This window comes from Neolamprologus multifasciatus, chromosome 16, assembly GCF_963576455.1.
Source record: "Neolamprologus multifasciatus chromosome 16, fNeoMul1.2, whole genome shotgun sequence".
Classification (NCBI taxonomy): Eukaryota; Metazoa; Chordata; class Actinopteri; order Cichliformes; family Cichlidae; genus Neolamprologus; species Neolamprologus multifasciatus.
The window spans coordinates 21,922,068-21,947,612 of NC_140454.1; the positions used below are offsets into that span (position 1 = coordinate 21,922,068).

General features: G+C 38.5%; 1 protein-coding gene and 1 long non-coding RNA gene across 2 annotated transcripts; one reads left to right on the forward strand and one right to left on the reverse strand.

Moving 5' to 3' along the window:
* Positions 1-25,505, reverse strand: LOC146500814 (sacsin-like). The gene is made up of 8 exons (XM_085136506.1): positions 25,272-25,505; positions 24,930-24,975; positions 17,949-18,036; positions 14,567-14,678; positions 14,226-14,372; positions 12,704-14,135; positions 11,665-11,753; positions 1-11,552 (listed from the first exon to the last, which is right to left on the reverse strand). Exons 2-8 carry the CDS (start codon positions 24,956-24,958, stop codon positions 598-600), a joined length of 12,852 nt encoding a protein of 4,283 aa, XP_084992632.1. The 5' UTR covers positions 24,959-24,975; positions 25,272-25,505; the 3' UTR covers positions 1-597.
* Positions 20,594-22,241, forward strand: LOC146500815 (uncharacterized). Its single transcript, XR_014869980.1, has 3 exons — positions 20,594-20,892; positions 21,309-21,372; positions 21,748-22,241. It is a non-coding gene; the product is annotated as an uncharacterized LOC146500815 (long non-coding RNA).
* Positions 25,506-25,545: the final 40 nt, after the last annotated feature.

The window sequence follows — 25,545 nt, forward strand, 5'->3', positions numbered from 1 at the left end:
GTAAAATTCCAAAAGTAACTATAGAAGTATTATAAAGACTGGGAATCAGTTTACAAAGGTGTTTGAAATATGAGATTGCTGTTTCATCATTTCATTTTATAAGTAAAATTGAATAAAAATTGAAAAAGTTTCCATTAAAATCGTTTGTATTTTTATTTCCAGAACAAAACTACTACATTATAACCCCTCAAACGCCAAATACTGCATTAAATATTTTGTTTCATCTGAATGCTAAAAAAATCTTTGCAAAAAACAAACTTATTGGAAATTCATACGGTATTGTTTTGGTCCTCAGTATCATAAATCATTTAAATTTAACAATACATACTTGGGTCACAGTAGTAGAACTTGCTTAAAACATAGGAAAGTAAATATTTCTAAATGCATATAAAAACACTACTGAGTAAATAGCACTGACACAAATAAGAAACATTTTTTCTTTAATATTTTCTGTGATTATTACTCTGAAAAATTAGACAACTTGAAATTATTTTGGTTGTGATGCTAAATAATATTTCAGCTTTAGATTGTAGATATCATCCTTTTAACATGTCAAAACACAGTCACACTAATTGATAGTCCATCTGTCTTAAATCCTTAATTCACATATGCTTCTATTTTATTAAGGAGCTCAGATGCCTTGTTCAGTGCCAGCATTTCATTCTCTGATCTGAATCGTCCGTTCGGTATGTGGGGATATGGATGGCAGTTGGGATATTGAGTCCTTTTGTGATCCACCCCGAGTGTCTGCAGGTTTTTCACAATCTCAGGCAGATCTCTCAGTTGGAGGCTGTAGCGGGAAACTTGTGCAGCAGTGGCTGAAATTGAGCTGCTGTTGGGGTGTTGTCCATTTCTTTTATAGCATGCTGCTATGAGAGACTTTTCCACTGCTTGATGGACCTTAAACAGACACCACTCTGTGCTCCCTCCACCAGTGTCTTTGTGAGCTGCATTGAGATCGCAGCGAGCCTGTCTACACCAGCGCTTGGCCTCTTCTCTGTCTGGCCTTGGGACATTTTCATTGTGGGTCCAGAAGTTGTAGGAATGGAAACCTCTATAGCCTCTAGAGAACCTCTCTCGACTATTTCTGTGATACCTGGCCTCCTGATTCCACTGTTCATAGAAGCCTCTGAAATTTGTGTTTCTGCTTGAAAAGGTCGAGCCTGCAGCTTTGGGTTTGCTACGCTCATCAATTTGATTCTGTAAATATTTGAATGCCTCATTGGCGAGAGACTGGCAATCCGGATTTTTGTCAGGGTGCCACCTGAGGTACAGTCTCTTGATGGCTTTGTGCCTCTCCTCCGCAGGAAGCCTCCAGATCTCTGCCAAACATTTATCAATTTCCCTTTTAGCTTCCTCAACAGAGGCTGGTAAAGAATTTGTTGATGATTCAGAAGAATGTGGCACAGCTGTCAGTGGTTCCAGCTCCATGCAAGTGTTTTTTTCTGGTTTTAGCGTCTTCTTCTGTGGTCCTGGCTCCATGCATTTCCTCCTTTCTGTTTTTACCTTCTTTTCTCGTTTAAACTGAAACAGATCAACACAGCTGACTTCAATGGGCTCATCTTCTCCTACTTCTATTTTGTATCTCCATGAATATCGTCCATTGTGACCAGGCAGTTCTTCATCAATAACTGCATAAATGTACTTGTCATCAATGCTGTAGCCAACATATTCCCCCTCTTCAAAGTTGTTGAGGACATTCATGTCCAAACAATCATGCCATTCTTCTGGAACCTCTGTCCCAGGGGCTGCTGGACTAAAAGAGGAACTTTCAGTTTCAGCACTGTCACGGATCTGATTTTTAGCCAATGTTTTCCGAACATCTTGCAGATCATCACACATGAGGAGTTGTCCCAGCACTGGAAGGTGAACCGATGCAATTCTGTTTCCTAAAAGAACATTAATCTCTTTTGTCAATGTTGTAATGACTTCATTTATTACCTTGGGAGCCATGTCATCATTGTGCTTTAAGTAAAAGGTGCACCCTTGTTGCCCTCGTTCCACAGATACATCAGTTTCTTCATCAGTTTTGGGAAGTGGCTGTTTATTGAGCCAGAGTGTTGTTTTCAACATTTTGCAGCAGATAATCTGTATACTGCCAAATGTCTGCTCACATATGTTAGAAGCATCTTCTTGTGTTATTTTGCCTTGCAACTGCTCTCTAATAAGACAAATGAATCCATATTTAAAGGCTCCTGAGGAGAGATGTTTAGCAAACCATCCACTAAATTCACAGCCAGTCCCAAGTTCACAAAGCTGCATCTTTGATTCCACAACTCTTTCCTCTGTGAACTCAGACAGCATCTTTGGCTGAAACTTCTGAGGCAGCAGTTGCAACAGCTGATGATGCATGTATTTGTCGTTGCCCAAATGACATTCACTGAGTTTCTCAAGCAGCAGGAACTTGCTCTCCAGCGCTTCTTCCAACCTTTTGGTCTCAAACACTGTGTCGTTGTAGCAGAGTGTGGATGATGGGTATAATTTACCATCTACTGCAGGAAGATACAGAGTCTCAACATTTTCAAGAAGCTTCTGGTTTCCCTGAGTTCTGATTAACTTAAATAACTGCTCAACAGCTCGTTTCACAGTTCTCAGCTGGTTTGAATGTAGTTTTTGTTTATCACAGGAATCAGCGTAAACTGCTGCCAAAACATTACAATATTGCTCTGCAGTAGCTTTGTTCTTCACACCAATTTTCTGAAAGAACGGTGCATACATTGCATCTTCTGGAGTAATCTTGTACAGATATGGTCTGAAGTCCAGATCATAGGAGAGCGACAGACACACGTCATCAGGCCTCATAAGTTTTGTGTCTTTTTCAACCAACACAACAGGAAGACCAGCCAGCTGGTTTCCTTCAAATCTATTTGCTTGCAGGTAAGCGTATGAAATTCTGAACACTTTAGCTCGTGTTTTGATCAGCTGGTCAGTTTTACATGGTGACTGACAGATGTTTCTTATGTTACTGGTTACACAGTTTGGAGGTGGTTCTTCATGAGCTCCTGCATTTTTTATCATCTGCATAAGTTTCTGTGTTGTATAAACTGGTAGGTCTATAATTGGCATTGAGGTCCAAATCAAATCTTGATGCTCTGGATTTTTCTCAATCAAAGAGCCTCTAATTTTCACCATAGTTCCTTCAGCAGCAAATGGTTGGTGGTAGATGGACAGTTCTTTTCGAATCATAACTGGAAAAATGAATTTGATGTTGGCAATCCTCTCCAAAAAATGTTGCTCTTTAATTTTGATGTTGCATGCTTTATCCAAGGCTTCCCTGAAAAGTAATGATGATTTCAGTTTTAGGTCTTTGAGTCTTCTGTTAACTTTTGCTTCTGATTCCAGCTGGTACGCAAAATGTATTATCTCGTCCGCTGACACAACATGCTTCATTCCAAGTTCTCTGACCAACTCTTTTGCTTTTTCTGTTGTGTAGTCATCTCCTTCACACAGTTCAGTCCAAAATCTCTCAGGAACAAATTTCTCCTCGGGCAACATTCGTTTGTACAACTCCACACTTTCATCAAAGTAGTATGATGCAGGCTCCAGTCTACCTTGAGAACTGCGAATCAGTTTCACTGTCTTCAGTGAGGAGATGATAGTTTCCCTTTCCTTCAAAGAGTAACGTAGTGACAGCAACAGCTTGAGGCTGTGAAGAATCTGTGTCTCTGTGAGTTGGTGCACAACAGGTAGAATGAACTTCATGAAATACTCCAAATCATTCAGGACCTGAATGTTGAGTGTTTGTGTCAGTGTGTAGTTCTCAGAGTTGTGTTTCAGAAAAATGCTGCTGTTTGTAGGTAGGTTGAACAAATCTGGAAATATGACTCTATATTTGATGTTAAGGATGAAAACCTTCTTAGGTGCATCAATCCTCACTCGTTCACCATGTATTGTTTCAAATATTGGTAAGGATTTGAGTTTTCTCACATACTCTTGGCTGACTTTGGATTTGGATAATCCCGATTGCAGGAACATCTGAAACTCCTTCATATCATCATTTGAAAGGTGGGAAAACTCTGAGCGATTAATGTTGTAGACTTGATCCAACACTGAGCTTTCATCATCTACATCAAGAAGTTCATCTTGTAGACATGAATATATCCATCGATCCATCTCAGAGAAGAAAACATGATCAAACCTCATAAAACCAAGTTTGAAGAGGATGCCTGATATGTCTTTGTGTTTCTGTGAGGCAAACACAACACTTGACATGTGTTTCATTGTTTGCAGGAAGTGCTTGTTGTTCAACCTTGGACACACAACTGGTAAAATGTAGCAGTCACTGAAGAGTTTCCTCACATCACTTAGTGTCAGGCTTTGTTCATCAACTCTAGAGGTTGGTAGTTTAATTTCACTTGTTATGAACATCCAAAGTGATTTCAGCCACTCCAACATTGTTTCGTTTGGGACATGAAGACCACTGAGTGGATCAACATAGCAGTTCTCAAGAAGATGCTGAACAAATGGTTTCAAAGCTCTTGCTGCACATGGCAATGTTAACGTTTTGAGAAAGTTAAAAGTTTGTAGAAGACGAATGTGCTGAATGTTTGAGTGATAATCTGCAAATTTTTCCTCAAAGCCAAAGAAGAGATTTGCATATCTTGATATCAACTTGGGTGACTGGGAGTTGAAAACTGTCAATACTTTATCTCTTCTGAGAAGAAGTGGAAGCCCATCAAGTAAATTTGAATTGTCCTGGGTGACCTTTTGTGAGGAGAAATCTTTTAAACAAAAACTCAAGAGCTCTGAACATCTTGTTTCATCTTTGATCAAAGTAGCACTTATGGGTAAAGGCAAATCTTCATCTGTTTGGGTTGGATCATTGAGAGGCTTTGCTCGTAAGAAAGTCCGCACAGTGGAGGGACTGACCTCTTTCACTTCAACCCCAGCAGATCTGAAACTTGTCCAAATCCTCTGCATGTTTGTGGAATAAGGAACCAGCTTCATTCCAAGATCTTCCAAGATGGGCATCAGCTTGTAGTTTGTCAGGTTTGTCAGATAAGGGTCCTCAAGTGAGTCTGTTTCACTGACATTACACCAGTCAAAAGAGTATTCTTTAAGTTTTTTATCTGCAATTTTCCGTGTTGAGCTCTTCATCACGGGGATTACATCAAGGCCTTTTTCTTTCAGTGATCTGTATACTCCATGTATCATTTCATGCCAGTCTGGGCAAACATCCTTGGACACAGTTGGCCAAAAACACAAGTATTCTGTACTGAAACATGAGTCAACAAATGTAAGGGAGACTTTCTTAGCTGCAATGCTGCGCCTGATGTAATGCAGGAGATCTGCATAAAGTGGTGCAATGACGTTCTGTTTCAAAATCTCATTCCAGTCTGATTTCTTACTCTTCCCATCTTCTTTCCAAAGGCTTCTCCTGGCAGAATCAACCTCAAAGTTCCCATTTACATGTACTGGCAATCCAGTTTTCCCTGGCAAAGGAAGTGAACAAAAGGCTTCTCCTTTAAAATCCATAATGCTGGATCCCTTTGTGTTCACACGTGCAGCTAATGATGCTTGGGGAAGTTTGTCTGATAGTTTCAAGAGAAAATTGTATTTGAAGGAGCCAAATTGTTCTGCAACAATCCACTTACTTTGTCTTTTATCTGAGGTGGAAATCACAGTTTCATAGAAAATCTTGTGCGGTGTTGCTGTTTTGTCTGATTGCAGTGCATTTTGTAGATGTTTCACAAAAGCATCTTTTTCTTCCCAACTTTTCTGTAGCAGATTTTTTTCAACCTCAAAGATGGTTTTAAGTCCTCTTGAATCTTCACTGATTTCATGGACTTTGATTTTGCAGATGTTTTTCAGAAAGAGAATTAGTCCTTCAGGATCTTCAGACAGAGCAGAGCACAGTTCTTTCATGTCGTAGTCAGTGACTCCTTGCTGTGATATTTTGGAGGTTTTTGCATTTGTACCCATCTTCAGAGGTAATCTGAACATGGTGCCGTCTTTAAGAGAAAATTTGTCTGGAAGAAAGGATTTGTAGACATCTACGTACATTTCTTTGAAAGTGTCAGCTAGTTTATAGCCAATGCCATATCGTGGTTTATTTGAATGATTTTCAATGTATTTTTGATTGGGGTCAGAAATGCAAAGTACTTCATCTCCTGTAAGGATGGAAGGACAGTCAGTCAGATGGTAAACAGAGTTGAATCCAACTCCGTACTTCCCTATCTTCCCTGGGGTGTTGTGCTTTCCTCCCTCTCCCAGCTGTTGAATTCCCTTAATGTCAGCATCAGAAAACACTTTGTTGTTGAATACACAAAGTGCTGGACCCTGGAGATTGTTCCATTTCTTCCCAAATGTTTTTACGTTCCCATGTTGTCTTTTGTCCCAGATGAAGTGAATTTCTGTTGCTTCTGCATCATCAGCATTTTGAATGAGCTCTTTAAGGATATCCTTCTTTGATGGATAGGCTGAAATTATGTTTTTAATACGAACAGTCAGCTGTTCCTGCTGTTCAAAGTCAAAAGCAAATGGTGACATGTCATCAACTATGTGGTTTTCCAGAGAATGATGCCTTGTTGTTTTGATTCCAAGGTGGCGAGCCATAGCTCGTGGGATATTCTCGTGACACAATGTGACACCTGAAGTGAGTGGTATCCATGGGCTGTCATTGTAAAACAGCTCACTAGCAAACTGCAAAACTCCATGCTCATTGGGTATCAAACAGTCATCCGTGATTTTTACTTTGGCTTCAAATATCCCTTTGTTTAAAATTGTGAAGACAACTGAGAGATCACTCTTTGGTAGGGGCTTGTTTCCATGTTGAGCTTTTAATTCTTCCAACACAGTTAGCAACTGAATGTTTGTGAAACGTTTTGCAACACCTATACATGTCCAGAGGTTCCTGAAACTTGTGAAGGCAGCTGGAAGTACGTGGAGATAGGGCTTTGCTTCAAATTGCCCGTTCTCAGCTACACGATCAACATTCACAAATGTATCACCAATGAGGATGAATGGAAATGAATTTGCCCAGTGTGGCATGCAAGTGTTTCCAAAATGAGAGATCCACTGATCCAGAAACTTATAGCACTCAGATGCTATTTTGTAAAGCATGGATCTGTCACTAGAGTGGGCTTGTTTGCTTGTTTGGTGCAACTGCATAAGAACTATTTCTGGTTTTGGAGTGCTGTGAACTCCTAAAATCAGTAGAACTGGATCTGTGTTGTGTATGTTTAGATTAGGATGATCCAACACTGGTTGTGTCATGTTAACGAGAAGGGAGCATTTGTCACTAAAAACATCAGTGGGCCTTTTAAGTGTTACATTTCCTTCCATTTTTGCATCACCAGGGGAATATGCTGGAAGAAATGCAGTTGTCCTCAGTGTTTTCCAGTGGTGAGACTCTATATCATAAATGTGATTCTTCATCAGTTCAAAAAGGCACTTCAAGTGGACAAATGCTTTCTTTTTGTCAATGCTCCAGGTTTTATTAATTGTGCCTGCTTTCTCTGTGATATCTTCCAATGGGAGATGGTCATTTACCATACCGAGTTCCAACAAACGCTGAATCCTTTTTGGAGATCTGAAGTCATTTTCAGATCCATCAAGCAAGCGTCCCTCTTTTGGTTCAAAAAGACAGGCCACTTTCCCTGTAGGATTCACAAGTTTCCTGACATGTTGGAGCTGTCCACCCTTTGTGGGTATGCATGGATAGCAGAGCAGCAGATTGTCAATTTCTTTGATATGAAGGTCAATAGCATGCAGCACAAGGGTATCTCTACTCTTCGAGTCCATTGTAGTTAGGTTACTGAACACTGCTTCTCTGTAGAACTTCTCCCAGTTCCAGGTCCTGTTTTGTAAAACCTTTTCAAGGCCAGCCTGTTCAAAAGTATTTCTCAGCCAAAGTGGAAGAGGAACAACATGATTGGGTCCTTTGGCATATTTCTGGCAAACTTGAACTGCAAGGTCACCAATCTTTTCATCATTTCCAATGCTCTCATGAAGAAATATGGCAATGTCCATTGAGAACCATTGTTCTCCATCACTAAAGAGCTCTGGACCAAAAGAGTCATCAACAATGGTTGAGTAAAGTGCATCCACTAAAGGCTTGAAAGGTTCAGTCACTTGCTCCCTATCAGGCCAAAAGGTGTGATAACAGTAATTCACCAGCTGCTTATTTTCTGACATTTTCTTTAGTGCCTTGAGTACAGTAACATATGCTGTCACTACTGGATCCTGAAGGAGAGCTTTGTTCCAGTCATTTTTCACTCCAGTTTCCCAAAGACCTTTTCGGTTGCTTGTCACAGCAAATGTGCCATTTACATTGACAGGAAGACCTGTGTGAATGGGAAGAGGGAGGAAGCAAAAGGCCTGTCCAACAAGATCTGTTTGTAATGTGGTGAATTTTCCAGTTTCTGGATGATTTTGCAAGGGCACAGCAATCCCTCCAATGGGCAAAGAGAAACTGGCCTGCTTGTTTTTGTGAATGGCCATTTTAAAGGACTCGTCTGTCCCAAAGCAGTTGTACAGGAGCCAGAGCTGAACTTCATTTTCATTAGACTGCTGACTGGATATTTGGATAATTCTGACTGTGCAAGATTCAATTAGTCCTTTGCATTTACCATCATGTTTCATCAGTGATTTCTCAACATGATGTTGCTTGGACACACTGGTGTCATCAGGAATTTCCATTGCACTCACAGTAGTTTTGGACACAGAGAAGATGGTCTCTATTTCATTTTCTCTTGGTGGAGTTGATCCATTGTGTGGGATATTTTGGAGGGATAATGTAATGATGTTCTTTAAAAAGAGCAGATGGGTTTGTGAATTCTTAGAAAAGAGATGTTGAAAATCCAAGATATTGGGTTTTTGATACACATTTGTGCTTATTTCTGATTTGACAGCTTCTTCTTCACTTCGGAAAGGTAGTTTGATCAGAGTGCCTGGATAGGGTTCAGGAGGACTTTTTCGGGTGAAATTACAGTCAAAAATGTTTTCATATGATCCAAACTGACCAGGAAAACAATGAAAGAGTCGCTGTTGAGAGAGATCCAGCTTGATTCCAGGATTTGATTTATGTTTGATATGCTTTGTGAGATGAGTAACATTTGGATCAAGTATGAGAAGAGTGTTGCCACTAAGGATGGAGGGGATATCTGTCACATGATACACAGTGTTGAATCCAAGTCCAAACTTTCCAATTTTTTCCACTTTGTTTTCCTTCGAGGCTGAGCCAACTCTGACAATATTTTTCCAATCCTCTGCTGTGAACTGCTCATTATTAAAAGCCCAAAGACAAGGTCCCTGACAAAGAGCCATGTCAGGGTCAATCAGGCTTTCGGGGGCATCTCTGTGTACTCTGAAATCCACCAAGAACTTGCAAACATCTGCCCCAGCATCCTCTGCATTCTGGATGAGCTCTTTGAAGATGTCACTGTCTTCATCGTACTCTTTAAGAATGTTTTTTATCCTCATTGTTATTGGTTCAGATTGTCCACACTGCTCTATTCCTATCTCCTCTGGATCAAGGATGTGGGTACTGAGAAAACGAATTTCCAGCCATTCAGCTGCTGCTTTTGGGATTTCCTCATGTATGACATAAATTTCCTCTTCTCTGCAGTTTAGTTCTTTTAGTCCATTTTTGCTTACATCACAGAAAAGAGCTGTTGATCGTGGTTTAAGGGTAAATTTTCCTCCCCCAGCACTGACTGGCACTGGGATGTCATCCTGAACTGTCTTCTTCTCTTTCCAGAGCCAGTTGAGAATTTCTATTGACACTTTGACCTCTGAGGAACTTGCAATCGGCTGTTGTCTTGCTTCAACATTTTGCTGGATGGAGTACAGAATGCCCAAAATGTCCTCATTTGAAAGTACTGTTCTCAGGCCAAACCTCTGGATCAATGTTCTATACAGCAAAAATTCACTTGGCACCTTCCCAATGTAAGAACTCAGATCTAGATTATTTGGGTATTCAAGAACCAGATCCTGGGGTGCAACAAACTGGTTGTGAGTCCATAGCCAGCATGTCTCATTGTCCATCATTGTAACAAATACAGAGACATTGTCTTGCATGTGTTTGTAAATGCTGTGCAGCTGTCTTTTGAAGTCTACATCTGTGTCAGGATTAACCATTTGCAGAGCTTTTGATTTCAAGACTGACAGATTCTCAATCACCTTTTCAGGTGGTGGTAGGTCTTTAAGACCAAGTCTGTTGCTAACTCTGTCACTGAGCTTCCCTGTTAGTGGCATTACATGTCCAACAATGTCCTTATACACAGAATGTCTTATTTCATTTGGGCAAAACAAACAATACTTCTGAGATTTATCACTGAATTTTTGGTCACTTCCAAGTTGTTCACATGGGATCCATTTTAACATTTTGAGGCAATGAAGTTGTTTGTGAGAAAACTTTGACAGTAAATCATTACTTTCCACCATTTCCAGGAGAACCTGAGCTCTTCCCAGAGCCTTAGTTTGTGAGTTCACACACAGTTTGTCAGTCAGGGTGGCAGCATGTAGCAAATGTTCAGGTGAGACATCCATCTCTTTATTCAGTAATCCGATTTCTGTTAAGCTTTCCAGCATCTGCAGTGAATGAGTGTATGAAGGCGGTGGAAAGAAGTCTGACTCAAAGATGACTTTAAAAGTCTGAATTCTTGGATCAAAAAAGTCAGATGCCTTTTTCAGCTGTCCATTCACCTCAATGAAGCTCAAGTCCTTACAGCTGCATTTCAGGGATTCGTTTTGTGAGAAAAGCACCTTACCATGCTGTAAGATCCAAGTCATTGTTTTGTTAGTGTTGTCACTGCTGCAAGCGCCTTTCCTTATGCTGTCAACAAGAACATTGGCTGCTTCGGCGGTGTCCAAGAGATGAACTTTGAGCAGCTGTAACAGTCTGCGGTCAGTCTCAGTAGAACACTGGATTATGGAATCAGGCATGGGGAGCTCTGTTGGCACTGTTAGGCCTGAGATCAGAAGCACAGCTTGTTTCGATTGAGCTGCAACACTGAATCCTTTCATGGTTTGAAACAAAGGCAACTTCAAGAGAAAATCTTTCTCTGTTTTTGAGAGAGAATCCAGATAAGACAGATAGTCTTTCAGTTCTTCTCGTGCTGTGTGAGAGGCAGATGTGAGTTCTGTGATAAGATGCTGGAAATCTAAATTCATCAGGACCTTCAAAACACTCCTTGGAGATGGGCACAGCACGTACGAGTCAAGGTCTTCATGCCTGAGCCACTCATTTCCTCTCACCACTGTGCCCCCAACTTTGTTCACCAGCTGAGTTATTTGGTCTGGCAAATTCAGCTGTTTACTTTTCTGAAAGATCAGAGTTGTGTTCTGCTGTAATTTTGCTACTGATACAGTCTGACTGCCAGACAGAGGACTAACTGGTATTAGAGGTATGTCAGTGAAAGGACTTAACTCATTAAAATGACTGTTGAGAAACCTCCAGAATTCTTGAAACCAGTCTGAAGGTGGATGCTGACTGTTGTTGTTGTCCCATGTAACAAGGTTTTTCCCTGTCTGCTTCCAGTTTTGTGGCAAATACCTTCTTGTATATTCAGCTACACGGGATGCATCAACATTGATGATCTTGAAGAAATCTAAAGAACAGATCATAAAAATAAAGAGAGATTTTAAGAGCTGTGCTGTTTAAAAATGCGTGTATGGTAGGTACAAATGACTTTCAGGTCTCTGCATACTACTTTGACCTACTTCTTCTGGCCAGTTTTTTCAGATGGGCACTGCAGGCTGGAGTCAGATCATTTGGGATGAAGAGGTGCTTACAGAAGGGCAACAAGAGTCTGCACAAAAGATAATTTTGTTAATTCAATTTAACAAAAACAAAAGTAGTGATATCTGTTGATCAAACTGTTAGGAGTCGTGTAATGGAGGCGTGGTCTTTTGCTCCACTGCAGGGGAGGGATGGTGCAGCAAGCTCGAGGACTAGTGCCAAGTAGCCTGGCAGGGCAGCTGCATTCCAACTAGAAAAAGCTCCCCTTTTTCAGTGACCCTGGGACTGGGAACTGGAAAGTTTGCTGGCCGTTGTCAGAAATGTAAAAACGAAACTGTTCACTGTAAATTAAACTCTTCACAAGCACCCTGTGAATCAAACTTAAAGTAATGTCAGTACTTCCAAGTTTTAAACTCTACATGGTCGTTCTCTCTCCTGCATTCCATACTATTCATTGTTGATCTAGGAATGTCTGTTGCTGCCACGGACATCGCACATGCTTACATCATTGTCATGAGACACTCTCACAAACAAAATTACAGCGGTTTAGTAATGCAGTAATGCAGGGTGTTTACGGGAAAATTACATTTTTTGCAATAGTACTCCTTAAATTACTTACTACAGACTACAGTAATGCGTTACTTGTAACGTTTTACTGCGCATCTCTGCTCACGAGTCATGACTTGGGATTATAATTTCATTCAATATATGAATATTCTTTGAAATCTTATAAGCCCAGTGGATCTGTCCACCTTTTTTGGTGAACATAGTCGAACAGTAAATCAGGTCTTTTTGGATGTCTAATTACCAAAATTTCTGCTGCAATTAAAATGTCACACTATTCAGCTTATGTATAATTTATTTTGGTTTTATCAGACGTACCGATAAGTGCTAGTTTTGCCCTAAATGTAACAAAACAATGGAAAAACTTGCCACTCAAAATAATAAAAAAAATGACAACTTCAGTTATACTTTATGTAACATTTATTTTAAATATTGATAGATGTATGAAAATCCTACCTTGGAAATTCATGGCTGTCAATCAAAGCAGTGTCTTCCTCTTTGTATGTGAAAGATCTGAAAGAGCCATCACTGAGTGGAAGGAGGTGAAGACCCTCAAGTTCTTTGTATTGTTCATCACCTAAAATGTACTCCAAAAGACTGAGTTTGTCGTCTTTGGTGATGTTATCCACACCGGTCCTGTGGAGAATAGCCCTGAGGAATGCTGGAGTCACATGTTTTAGGGTAGTAGGGTTTGGGTAGACCTCATTTATGGCCCTTGCAACACTAGCTGGTAAAGTGACAAGATTTTCTCCACATGACACTAAAGCCCTTTTAATGGCAGACAATATGTTGGTGCTTGTTGGGCCATTGCAGGGGAAAACAGCTTCTGATGGAGAGACAAACTGTCTTTCATCTTTAGCAAGAGAGAGGATGGCCATGTTTTGTCTGAATAAGTGATGAAAAACATCCAGAGTGAGAGCATGCCATTTTTCTTTGTGTTGTATCTGAGTGAGATCTGGCCACAGATTGTACACAGAGGAAACAGGGAGGATAGATTTTTGGGCAAGTTTAATGGCATCTTGAATGATCTTGATGTATGCTTGTGGAAACACCTTCTTCATCAGCATTTCATTCCACAAAGCATGTTCATCGTGTCTCTGGTCTTCCTCTTGCCATTTGATGTGTCTTCTATTGTCTGTGAGGCCGAAGCATGCATTGACATAAACTGGGAGTCCTGTCTTATTGGATTCATTGTTTGGAAGGGGGAGAAAGCAGCTCAGTCTGCTCTGGCTACAGTCTCTCTTCTCACCACAGGGGAATGCCAGGTCAACTTGAGGTAAAAAGCTCAACTTCTTTGTAAGCAAATCAAGATCTTCTGCAACGCCCTCTTTCATGGTGCATGTTGTCAGAAGCCACTTTGTCTCTTTTTGGTCTTCTGAACTCACAGTTATAACTTTGAAGCTTGTTAGACCCTCAGTGACTGACTCCTCTTCTGGCTCCAAAACACCATCTGTGGGGACTGAGGATTTCACTTCAAGTCTGGTGTTAACAGCTCCATCTTCACTAATATGTAACAAGGACACGGAGGTGACATTTTTCAAGAAGAGGAGGCTCAAATCTGCATCTGCAATGAAGCTATCAAAAAGCTCAACCACTTTATCTGAGTCATACAGATTATCAGAAATGTCTGATGCTTCATTGCGTAAAGGAAATCTAAAAATTGTCCCATTGAAGTGCTGATCCTCCATGACAACTTTTGACCATCCATGTTCACACACATGTGAGACTATATCTCTAAATGGTTGAAACTGATCACGCATATTCAGCAGAACTTCTTGGTCTTCAGCATCATCCAAAGACCACCAAAACCCTCCATTTCTCTCTCCAAATACTTTTTCTTGGGGATCCATCATGCCAAGATGCCCTGAACTGAATATACTTGGAACATCTATGAACAAAGTAAAGATATGCTACTGTCAATTGTTTATTTAAAAAAAACATTACTCTTATCAAGTGCGATAACTATACGTAGTTTTACCTGTTATGTGGTAAACAGAGTTGAAACCGATTCCAAACCTCCCGACTTTGTTCGGGTCGTCACGCTTGACACTCCTTCCAGCCATCTGAATTCCTCCCCAGTCGTCCTCAGTGAATGCGGCATTGTTGTAGGCATAGAGAGCAGGACCTTCGTAAAAATAAAACATTCTCATGGCTTGGTGATAATACATAAAAAAAGAAAGACTGAAAAAAAGAGTGACACCCCCCCCCCCCCCCCCCATTTTTGTTCTTTTTAACATTTTTTCATGTAAAAGTAAAAGAAACGTTAGAAACATATGTTTTAGAGAAAAGGTTTTTTATTTATTGTTAATCAATAAATACCTTGATATTTTCCCAGTTCTTCAGTCCAAAGGCTTTCAGTCCCATAGCTTCGCTCATCATGGATGAAAACCACTTTTGTGGCTTGAGCATCATCTGCATTTTGAATCAGTTCCTGATTGACCAACAAAACCAACTATTAACAGAAGACAGCCAATGGAAGCTAGTAGGGCTGCAAAAATTCATCAAGTAATTTAATTCTAAAAAACATTCTCGACACAAATTCTTCTATGCTGTGTTTAACGCACGGCTCTGTAGCGCGCTCATTTGCCATACAACGTAAATGTTAGCTTTTCAAAAACACTGATAATAGCAGCAGTGATGTTGATGCTGGCACAGTTTAATGTGGAGCCAGAGTCTGTTTACACAGAGCAAAGAGTCAGAGCCATTATTGAGAACGGTGAGGTCAGGATAAGTGAAAGAAAACGCTTTTCTAGCATCCAAAACAGCAGGGCTGTTCCTGTAATTACCATTACAACCTTTACTGGAAAAAAAGCTCCTGGGAGTTTAGTCTGACACCAGACTGGTAAAATCATCAATTAATTTCATAAAAGCGATACCTTCAGCAAACAGGGGTGAGGCTAAAGGGGGAGATGGGGTGTACCTGACCTGAGGGTTTTTAAACTTACCTTTTAATAATGTCAGAAAATCTTCCAACAAGACAGAGTAAAGATACATTTTTATTCCTTAGTTTAGTTTGTGATTGAGATTTTTATATATCTTTTGCATTTAAGAAACTGTTTTCTTTAAAAGCTAAAATTTCAATATAGATTTTATTTTATTTTATTTATTTATGTAAATATTATTGTATGCAGTTAAACTTTAAAACATTGCAGTATGTAAAATGGAAACCAATGCACTGCTGGTTCTTTCTCTTTTGATTATTTATTGTTGCTCATTAATAAGACAAAAGTATTTCTTATCAATTACTCAAATAATCAGTTGAATAATCGATAGATTACTTGATCCCTAAAATAATTGATAGCCGCACCCCTACAAGCAATTTTGCCTTACTTTAGCAGGAAAAGGTGATGTGAACAATGGTTTTGTTCCAAGAAGTGTCCCATCTTTCCTGTGAACCAGCATACCAAACCCTGAAAGTGACTCGTTTAAATGGGATCTAGCCCTGCTTTAATTAGCCATTTAGGTTTCCTACTGTAACATCAAAATGTGTACAATGAAAAGATCCGTCTCAGTTTCTACTGTTAACATTTATTTGCTTCATCTATTTGCACATTGTTAATCAACTTTTTAATTATAATTCTTTGCTCGCCAACATAAAATGAAAAACAAAAATCTTTTAAGCTTTATGACATAATTATTATTTGTGTCAGTTTAACTCAGCGGAAATACTGAAAACTAAACAGTTGCGGTTTAAAGTTTACATACTCTCATTATGGTCGTGAATGCCATGGTAATTTGGGACTTTCCTGATTTCTTTGAACTGTTCTTTTTCCTCGGTGGAATGATTGTACAGCATATATTTTGAATTATTTAAAAAAAAAAGAATTGGATGCACAAGGTTGAATTTATTTTAGATTTTCTCTAATCCACAGAAGGCCAAAATATAATATATAATACAGTAACTTAAATCTTTTAAGTGCTACTGAAGGTTCTACAGTGTCTTTTACAATGCCAAGGCCTATTAAATTCTTATCATCATTATTAAATCATGACTGACTACAACTGAAAGTTTACAGGATTTACATTTATTTCTTACAGACCTTGGTCTGTAAGAAGACCCAAAGACCCATTTTTGCCTCGCCCTGGACTTAAAGGGTGCTAACCAAGAAAAAAGCACCTGCTCCAAAATTGGCACCTTCTGCTCAACTAAAATTTACAGCTTCCCACAAGGACAAGCCGAATACATTCAGGAGAAAAGTTTTATAGTCAGACGAAAACAAAGATTCTGGTATTTGGCCACAATGAAAAGCAGTGAAGCTGAGTCTTTCAAACCTAAGAACAGTGTGCCAGTTTGTCAAGCATGATGTCAATAGCATCATGCTTTGGGGCTGTTTTGCTGTGGTACTGGTACATTACACGAAGGGGATGGAATATTGAAAACTGATTACTTTAAAAATTCTTCAACTTTACATCCAATCAACAGTCAGACAGTTAAAATTTAAACACAATTGAGTGTTCTAACATGACAATGATCCTAAATGCACATCAAAACCGGTTTTGAGATGGATAAAGAAGGCTAACTTAATATATATCTTTGACCCTTGGTGGATTAGGGAAAATCCAAAATAAATCCAAACTTGTGCATACAATTCTTAGTTTTCAAAGAAAAATTTATCCTGACATTCATGCCCCTGTGTATGTAAACTTCTGAACACAACTGTATACTATTAGTGTTAAATTGTACTGTATTATATTTTCACATTTTCTTCCAACATTACAGCACACAAAAAAGGCAACTCAGTATGCAGAAGAACCCTAATGTACATGGTGCCTATGTGGTGCAAAACCTCAGAAAAAACAGAATTATAGTAATGCTTGCAGTCAGTTTGCAGTTTACATCCATGTGTCCAATAATCCACTAATTTGATCCCTATCCAAGTCAAGCGTCTAAGATAGAGAATATTGTTTGCGGTACAGATCTTGAAGCTCAAAAAACATGTGCTCACGTTTGACCTGTAAAGCTGATTCCACACACAAGTTTATAGCTATGATAGCCAAAAGAGTTTTAAATATATTTGTTACTACAAAGAAACTGCATCCAAGCAGCAAAAAAATCAAATAGTCACACAATACTCACAAGGTACACATCCAGGATTAGTGTTGCAGTATTGAACAATGGTCGGAATTTTTTTTTTTTTTTTAAATATTATGTTACTGTAAACCAGAAATTTGACCCTTTGGATATAAAATATCATCATTTCCTAAAACGTATCCATTTGTGTGAAATTTGGTCAAAATAAGTTTATGACTTCTTCACACTATGAAAGTTGGACAGAACCACGGTGACATTAGTCATTGAAGTCTGTTATGAGGCCACAATCAGTGTTTTTTTGCTGTCATTATCTTGTTATTTTTTGGAGACCGGGTGCACAATGGTGTATCTTACTATGAAAATAGTATTTTTTAATAACAAGGAGTTAGCCCGTTAGCACAGACTAGATAACCCTCATTTGTGACAGTTTAAATGATCACATAATGATTTATTTAAAAATTATTTACAAAATGGACTTAATGTTTTTTATCAGCATGGTACAAAATGAGTAACTGAGACAATTTAATCATTAGGAAAGCATTTACTGATCAGAGCCAAGGGACAGTTTTGAAACCGGATTTCTAAAGGACTGAAAATCCTTTTGCAACCCCATGAAGTACTTTAAGAAGTAACTGATGAAATGGGCTTTTGGCAAAACATTACACCAACCTTCAAAATCTGTCCACCATCTGGATATCGACGTAGAATATCTTTCAAGTAGTCAATGAAGGGCGGTGCCGTGGCCCCGAAAGAAGTCCTATAAAAAAGCAACAGTATCAGCAGAGAAATTAAAAAGCACCGAGTTTGAATTTAATTTAAACCAAAGTGAGTCCTCCTGATACACTGATTATAGGAAAGAGCTAATATTAAACAAGCTTGTGTATTTTACTTGTATTCTTAGCCATAAAGTTCTCAACTTTCAATCAGATAACAGCTTGTGATGAAATCAGAAGATACTTTATGGGACAATAAATTATTATTATAAGCAGTGTTGGGTAAGTTACTTTAAAATAGTAACTTAGTTACATTACTAGTTACTTCTATCAAAAGTAACTCAGTTACTTCAAGTTACTCGTTACTTTCAAAGCAACTAGTTACTAGGGAAAGTAACTTTGGTTTTACTCAGAATTCTCTTGTTAATGTGTTGCTTCCATAACTTTGCCAGTCTTCTAGCTTGCTTACTTGCCATAAGTGCACTGTGCCACCTACCAATAGAAAGGAAAAGATAATGTGCATATTTCCACGAGAGAATGCCATGATTCTAGCCTACGTCACAGTGTCATGTGCGCCTTTTACATCCAACACAACAACTGCAGTCGTGGTGCTTTGATTGTACTCAGAACTCGGAAATTCTGCCTTCTGAATAGGAAGATGTAGGTAACACCACACTGCAGATGAGCTGCATACAGAGCTGGACTGGGACAGAAAATTGGCCCGGGCATTTTGACTAGAGACTGGCCCGCCATTATAGGAAAAATCATAAAGCCTTTGAATGAAAACAAACGCTGTTGTGACAATGATGTTCACTGTTTTGATGGTATATATGCACCAATCTATCAATCGTTTGTTGTAAGATTCAGATAATTATTTTTTAAAAGCCAGACATTTTAAATGAGAATAAGAAAGAAAAGTATTTCCTTGTGCCCCCCTCTCCCTGTTAATGCCCTACCTGGCCCCCCTGGCAAACCTTTGCTAGACCCGCCCCTGCACAGTTACCAGCTGTCAGCTACTTAGAAAAGGATCCTGGGGTTATTTGTCTCTCAGAAACAGTTCATAACTTCCCTTCAACTCATTCATGTCACCTAAAAGGTAAACCTGTTTCTCCATCACCTGTTCAGCTCTGATGATTCAGTAAGGACATCTCCTGGTTTCATCTTCATGTTTCCGTCTCACCAGATAAACAAACCGATATTATGACCAGCAGCTTTTTTGCAGCTGTGGCTCCAGCAAACATCAGCTGATACTAGAAATTAATATTAAATAAATTCTAACAACGGCTGCTCAAGCTTAAACGTGCTGCTGTTGTTTAGCGCGACATCGGCTGGTTTCCTCTTTCTGGCGCAAAGTGGGCGATAAACAAACAAGAGAGCCGATCAGCTGATCATTGATCAGTTTTCATGAAGTAGAAACAGGAGAGGGAGGGGAATGAAAGAAGAAGAGGCAGCTGTGCAGCAAAGACACAGAATAACTCCAGCTTTGTGTCTTTTTCATTGTAGCTGAATTACGGGACAAACTGTTCCTTTTCACCTCAATAAGAAACGCGTAATATTTTCTCTGAATACCAGACGGGACGGTTGGCAACTCTAATAACTTATGAACAAAATAAAGTTCAACATCATTAACTTCATAGCACCCACCCAGCTGTATAGAAATTCCGTCATGCTAGCTAGTACGCAGTATGGAAAAAGTCAGAATAACGAAAATAAACTCCACCTAAACTTGGTTTATATCTGACCCAGATAGACTGCAGGTCATAACTTCTTACCTGAAGTTCAGTTCACACTTGGACCGGTGTTGTGCCAAAAAGTGATTGTCTGCCAAAAACTGATTTCCGGTATTTGCCAAAAACTGATTGCTTGTATTTAAACTGCTATAAGTAACTTGTTGGGCTATAATATATGAAACATATGTCAAATGCATCGCTTGTGGATGACATAAAGTCATCTTGAGCCACAAACAACATTCGTGTAACAAGGTAGAAGCCGCAATCAGTTTTTGGCAGCGACTTTTATATAACCTTTATTTATGCAGTTAAAAAAAATCTCATTAACATTAAAAATGTCTTTTGTAAGAGTAAGTTGGCCAAGAGGAGAAGAAATGGCAGCAAATATTACAATAGTTCTGTAAAAATATTTTAAGTGGGGATAAAGGACCGGATTGGTTATAATGTAAGTACAATAACACAGAGTTGTAAAGATACTTGAAAAACTGATATTTTTTTAAATTCTCTATATAACCCCTTTGTAAACCCTGTTCACCGAAGTCTATTTACGAACATACGTAAAGATATTACACAGAAAAAATACACAGAAACATTGGAAATCAGTTTTTGGCAGACAATCACTTTTTGGCACAACACCAGCGGCCGCCTCGGGTCTCTTTTCCTTCTGCGTCCCCTTTCTCTCATCCACCTGCTGCCTCCACCACTTGCTAATGTTACAGAATCTGTGAAAGCTCCGCGATAGCCACCACACGAAGTAACGACCCTATCTAAATCCCAGTAACGACTAACGCGTTCCTGATTTTGGCATAATAACTAGTTACCGTGCTCGTTACCACAATAATAACGTAATTACTGTAACGCGTTACTTAATAACGCGTTACACTGAAAAAAAGGCCCTGGCCATCTCTTGGATTTATGTAAGCATCTTGCATGTATTTAACACAATTGCCTCATGTTTTAAAGATAAATGTAACTGTATAGTGTAAAAACTACATGATATGCAGAAAGGGTGTATTAAATTGTTCATATCATGTTCAGGTGAAGTAAGTCAATAAGATAGCAACATTAAATCTCGTGAAACCACGCGTGATTTCATCTCGCGGGCTTTGGATCGTGGTTCAAAAAAGGCATCCATCTCAGTCAAGTCGAGCAGCCAACTCTACGTTTTTGGTATGTCTTGATTTTTTGAATTAATATTTACCATATTTCAGCCAAATGTAGTTAAACGTCTAGAGTGTCGCCATGTAACATGCTAAAAAAGAGCTGTTAGCTTATTTGCTGTTTTATCTGTTGTCAAAGAATTGGCGCTTTTTCATTTGAATTTGTCTTTGGCACAAGAGCCGTAATATCACATTAAACCTAATTATGAGGCACTCATAACATAATTTGGTTTTCTGTGTGAATAGATTTGCCAACTGACTCTTCAGTTACATTGTGTATGTACTGCACTGTGGTGTTAGTGAGATTTTGGACATTGAACAGCTTTAGCTAATATCATTAGCGGCATTATGCTAGCTTACATCCCTACCCCTCCTGCCCTCACCTGCTGTCCTTTTGTTTTTGGTTTTTTTTTGCTGCACATTGAGAGACGACCTCTATTCTGCATTTCACCAGGAGTCAGCTGATGGATTGTGGGTTCAAGGTGTTATGGTAAGAAAGTATATTCTATTTTCGCTTAAGGTTTCTGTAACTTAATTATAATAGGTTTTTTATAATTATTAGGTGCATGCATACTCAAATAGACCACCCTATTAATACAACTGAGAAATCCAAAATCTGCCATAGGTTTAACTTATACCTGTATGTATTGTCAGAAAGGTGATTACTGGACTCACATTAATGCACACTTGAACTAAAATGAGGTTGTAACTTGTGGGTTGTTGGGTTGCAAATCAGAAACAAACATCTTTGGATTTTTTTTAATCCCATAAGATCTGGAAACACAGTTTTTATTCAACAAAACATTACTGATTAACCAAGCACAGTGCCTGCTGTTATTTCAAAAATAATTTTATGTCATTTCAGATAAAATGCAGCATACCAGTGCATCCCAAACATGCCTTTACAGTCAAGGTTTCTGACGGAGCTGAGTTTCTCTCTGACAGTCTGCTGAAAGTGTTTGCAAAGTGATCGGGGGAACAGGGCACAAAGCTAAAGGATGTAGCTGCCATGATGACAGTAAGAACTTTAAAATTCTTTAACTACAAAGTGTATATGTATTGCATTAGGTCAGTAAAATAATTTTATGCTGCATCCATTGAAACAGTCAACTATTACCTGTGAGTACAGATTCCACTGAAAGGATGCCATAATTTGTCATGCATTTACTGAGAAAAATTTATCTTTTTTTAAAAATATATGTTCTAGAAACTATATATCCATAAAGTTGATGTCGAACAGGAATTTTTGATATTGCTTTGTAGATGCTGGTGTTGCATGTTGGCTGGTTTAAAAAGTCAAGAGTTTTTGTCTGGGATCATTTTCTTCTGTGCTACTGAAAAGTTCACAAATCTCTGTTTTCTTTGTTATAATACTTTAGGATGACATTAATGCTCAAAGGGAGTCCCTCATCAAAGTGCTCCGCGTCTGTGTGAAAGACAATTGCAACATCTTGGTGCAGGAGTTCATGGTGAGTGTTTTATGAGTAGATTGTGGCTTTGCAACATTTAAAAATGCATTTAGTTATCCATTTGATCCTCATTGGACTGGTTAGGACCAGTAGTCCTCTTTAATAATTTGAAGTTCACATCAGGCCTGGTAGCGAACTCGGCCGCCGGCCCTTGAGGCCCCACCCCCACCCCTGTATTAGGGGTCACATCAGTGTGAAAAAACTTTAAATTTGTCATTCTAGTGAACAAAGGAAAATCCCACCAATATTTACATTAGCTTTTGTTTGAAAAAAAAAAAAAAAGACCAACTGACCAACAGCTAACCAAATTGTGGGGCTGAAAGTCTAAATTCTAATATCTTCTGAGTGACATAACCTGGATTTCTGATGGGCTGGTGTCTTTCTAACAAAAACTAATGTAAAGCATTTGAAATTATTATGTTTTTCACTCTCTCTTAGAAACTCTGTTAGACCATGAAAGGCAGCATGGCAGGCCACTCTTTGGCTATAGCTATTTACTATGTTGCTTTCATTGGTTTAAATTACTCTAACATTAGAACTGGTAGATTCAAAAGAGATGAGTTTAAAAAGGAATCTTAAAAAAATGTTTTGTGTTTAACCAGGACTTGACTGAGGCCACTGCACAGATTGAGAAAACCACAATGAACATCTGTCTCCAGAGGATGCGCCAGGCAATGACTTTTCTGATGTTGGCATCATCATCGAGGGTATAGTAGTTCTTCAAGATCTGGATAACGTGACCTTTGCAGTAGCCATGCTTTTTGGACCTTTTTTATTCCTTCAATATGAGTTACCCATCACAGCTCTGCTACACTTTTGAGGTGATTCAAAGGGTGGTAATGGAGTTGGATGCAACTCAGCTCTCAAGAAAAGCTTACAACTAAGACAAAACTGCTCCTGCAAGGAAAGCTCACTGTTATGCATGCGAGGTGATCAGCTCTAGGTGAGAGGACATTTAAATCTCACACTTGTTCTGCTGCATTTTTGAAGCTCAATTCCAGGAACAGATCGCAGGGTTCATTGTTATATACTCTGCAACTGCCATGAGGACGAGCCGGTTTTTTTGTTGTTGTTTGTTTTTCCTTTTGCTCTGTACAAGTTCTCTGTTTGTCTGTTTGGCAGCATTTTTAAATTTCTCTTTGTATTTTTTCTTTCTTTTACTAGTGAAGAGATGTAGTGTAAACAGTTATACAGTCTAAATATCCCATATGGGTCGTGTGAAATGGTATTTTCATTTTCATTCAGTTGAAGTAAAGAAAGTTGAATATTTCTAAGTGTGCTGTTTTGAACCAAGATGTCACAGTATGATCAGTGCTGTAATTTTTGACAGTCACTGTATCAATGTTATTTTTGAGTCTCTTGAATAAAGTTTTTGACCTGCAATTGCTAATTTCTTTAGTTATTGGGGTAAAATGGGTAATGTTAATAGGAAGGTGTTTGCCAATTCAGTAACCTAATTTAATGTTAATGGAAACTAACATTACCTCAAATTGTTTAGTTATAATTGTTGTTTAACTGAATCTTGACGTCAGAGGCCTTAAATAGAATGTTTTGTATTGTCCTGTAACATTTTTCAAAAGAAACAGTCTAATTTCTTTGCTGTGATTGATTCCAGAGAACACGGAAGAACTGACATTATTTAACTGTTGATTTATATAGATTCAGTGGAGGAGTAATGTCAGTTTAATTCTTTACCTACTGTCAATGCAGTGAAATTGGATATTTTGTTTTGAAAGGTTACTGGTGGATGCCAGCAACCATCTTGGAAGAGAACAATACAATCTGTTATAAGGCCTCCATTTGAAAATTGTGTTTTTGATACTAGAATATAATAGCAAAATGTAATTTGAAGATAACATGTAGTATTTAAGTGACCAAGTAGTATTGGGTAAAAGTTATTGAATAGTGTTGGGATAAAGTGAAAAAATTGTGAAGGATTAAAATATTCCAAGAGCTCAAATTACTTCATCAAAACATGTTTAAGTCACATTTTATCAACACAAATTGCACAGGTTTATTGAACATGAATAAATTGTGTTAATTTAACTCAATTGTTTAAGTTGCTGCCAAAGCAAAACATCTGTGTGCAACAAATGTCCACCATTGAATTAAGTAAATCCAACAACATATTTTTTTCAGTGTAGTCCCAACACTGATTATAAGGTACTTGATGTATTTTGGATGATAAAACATTGAATACAAACTTTGCATTCAGTATGTAATTTTAGGGAACTGGTTACAAATTTTTGAACTCATTCATGGAGATGACTGAAGATGTGCACTCAAAGACTAATAAAAACATTTCATATAGTGATTCAAATAATTACACACTGAGCAGTAATTCAATTCAATAAATAATTTGACCTACAAGTAAAATGAGAAAATAACATTAGCGCCAAAAATCATATTAATATGTATCAGCACTTCCTACAGTACTATGGAGCCACATATTTTTTGCATACAGTACTTCCTACAGAAATACTGTTCTGTAGGAAGTGCATAAAAGTATTTCCTATTGTTTTATATACAGTAGGAAGAACTGTATACATAACATTAAAGTAAAATCAAAGCAACTCACCGAGCTTTATTCTTTGCTTTCAGACTCATTGTTCCAGGGTTGGTTCCTGTAAGAAATTCAGGGTATTTTGTGAGCAGAACAAAGTCATATAACATATCCTCCTGAGAACCAGCCTATTTGTTTATGTCCTCTGTAATAGACATTTGTTTTTTGGTCTATATCTTTTGACTTATTTGAGTTATCCCACTAAATCCTGATGTACTAAATAGAGGACATGCAATGCTATGCAAACTAAACTATGAAGAGCCACACTTTGTACATATTTGTACATCCTTTAAGGAGTACATTATACTAAGTAGGTAACTGCAATACCAATGATATTAAAAAATAAAATCATAGTACCTCGCTCATGAAAGTAAGTGGTCCCATCTGGTTCAGTTAAAGTAACGATCCTACATCAGTCTGCTTTATATAAAGGCTGCTGATGGCCAATCACAGCGTGGCACGTGGACTTCTGCTCAGGTTTTGTCCCAGTTTCGCCCTTATTCTGTTAGAAACGAAAACAAAAGAAACAAAAACAAAAACAGCCCCATTCTTCAAATGTTCTGAGTGAAACGAAACTTTCAGAGCATCTCGTGAAATTCATTCAGTGCTTCCCAGTGAGGACAGTTGTCCC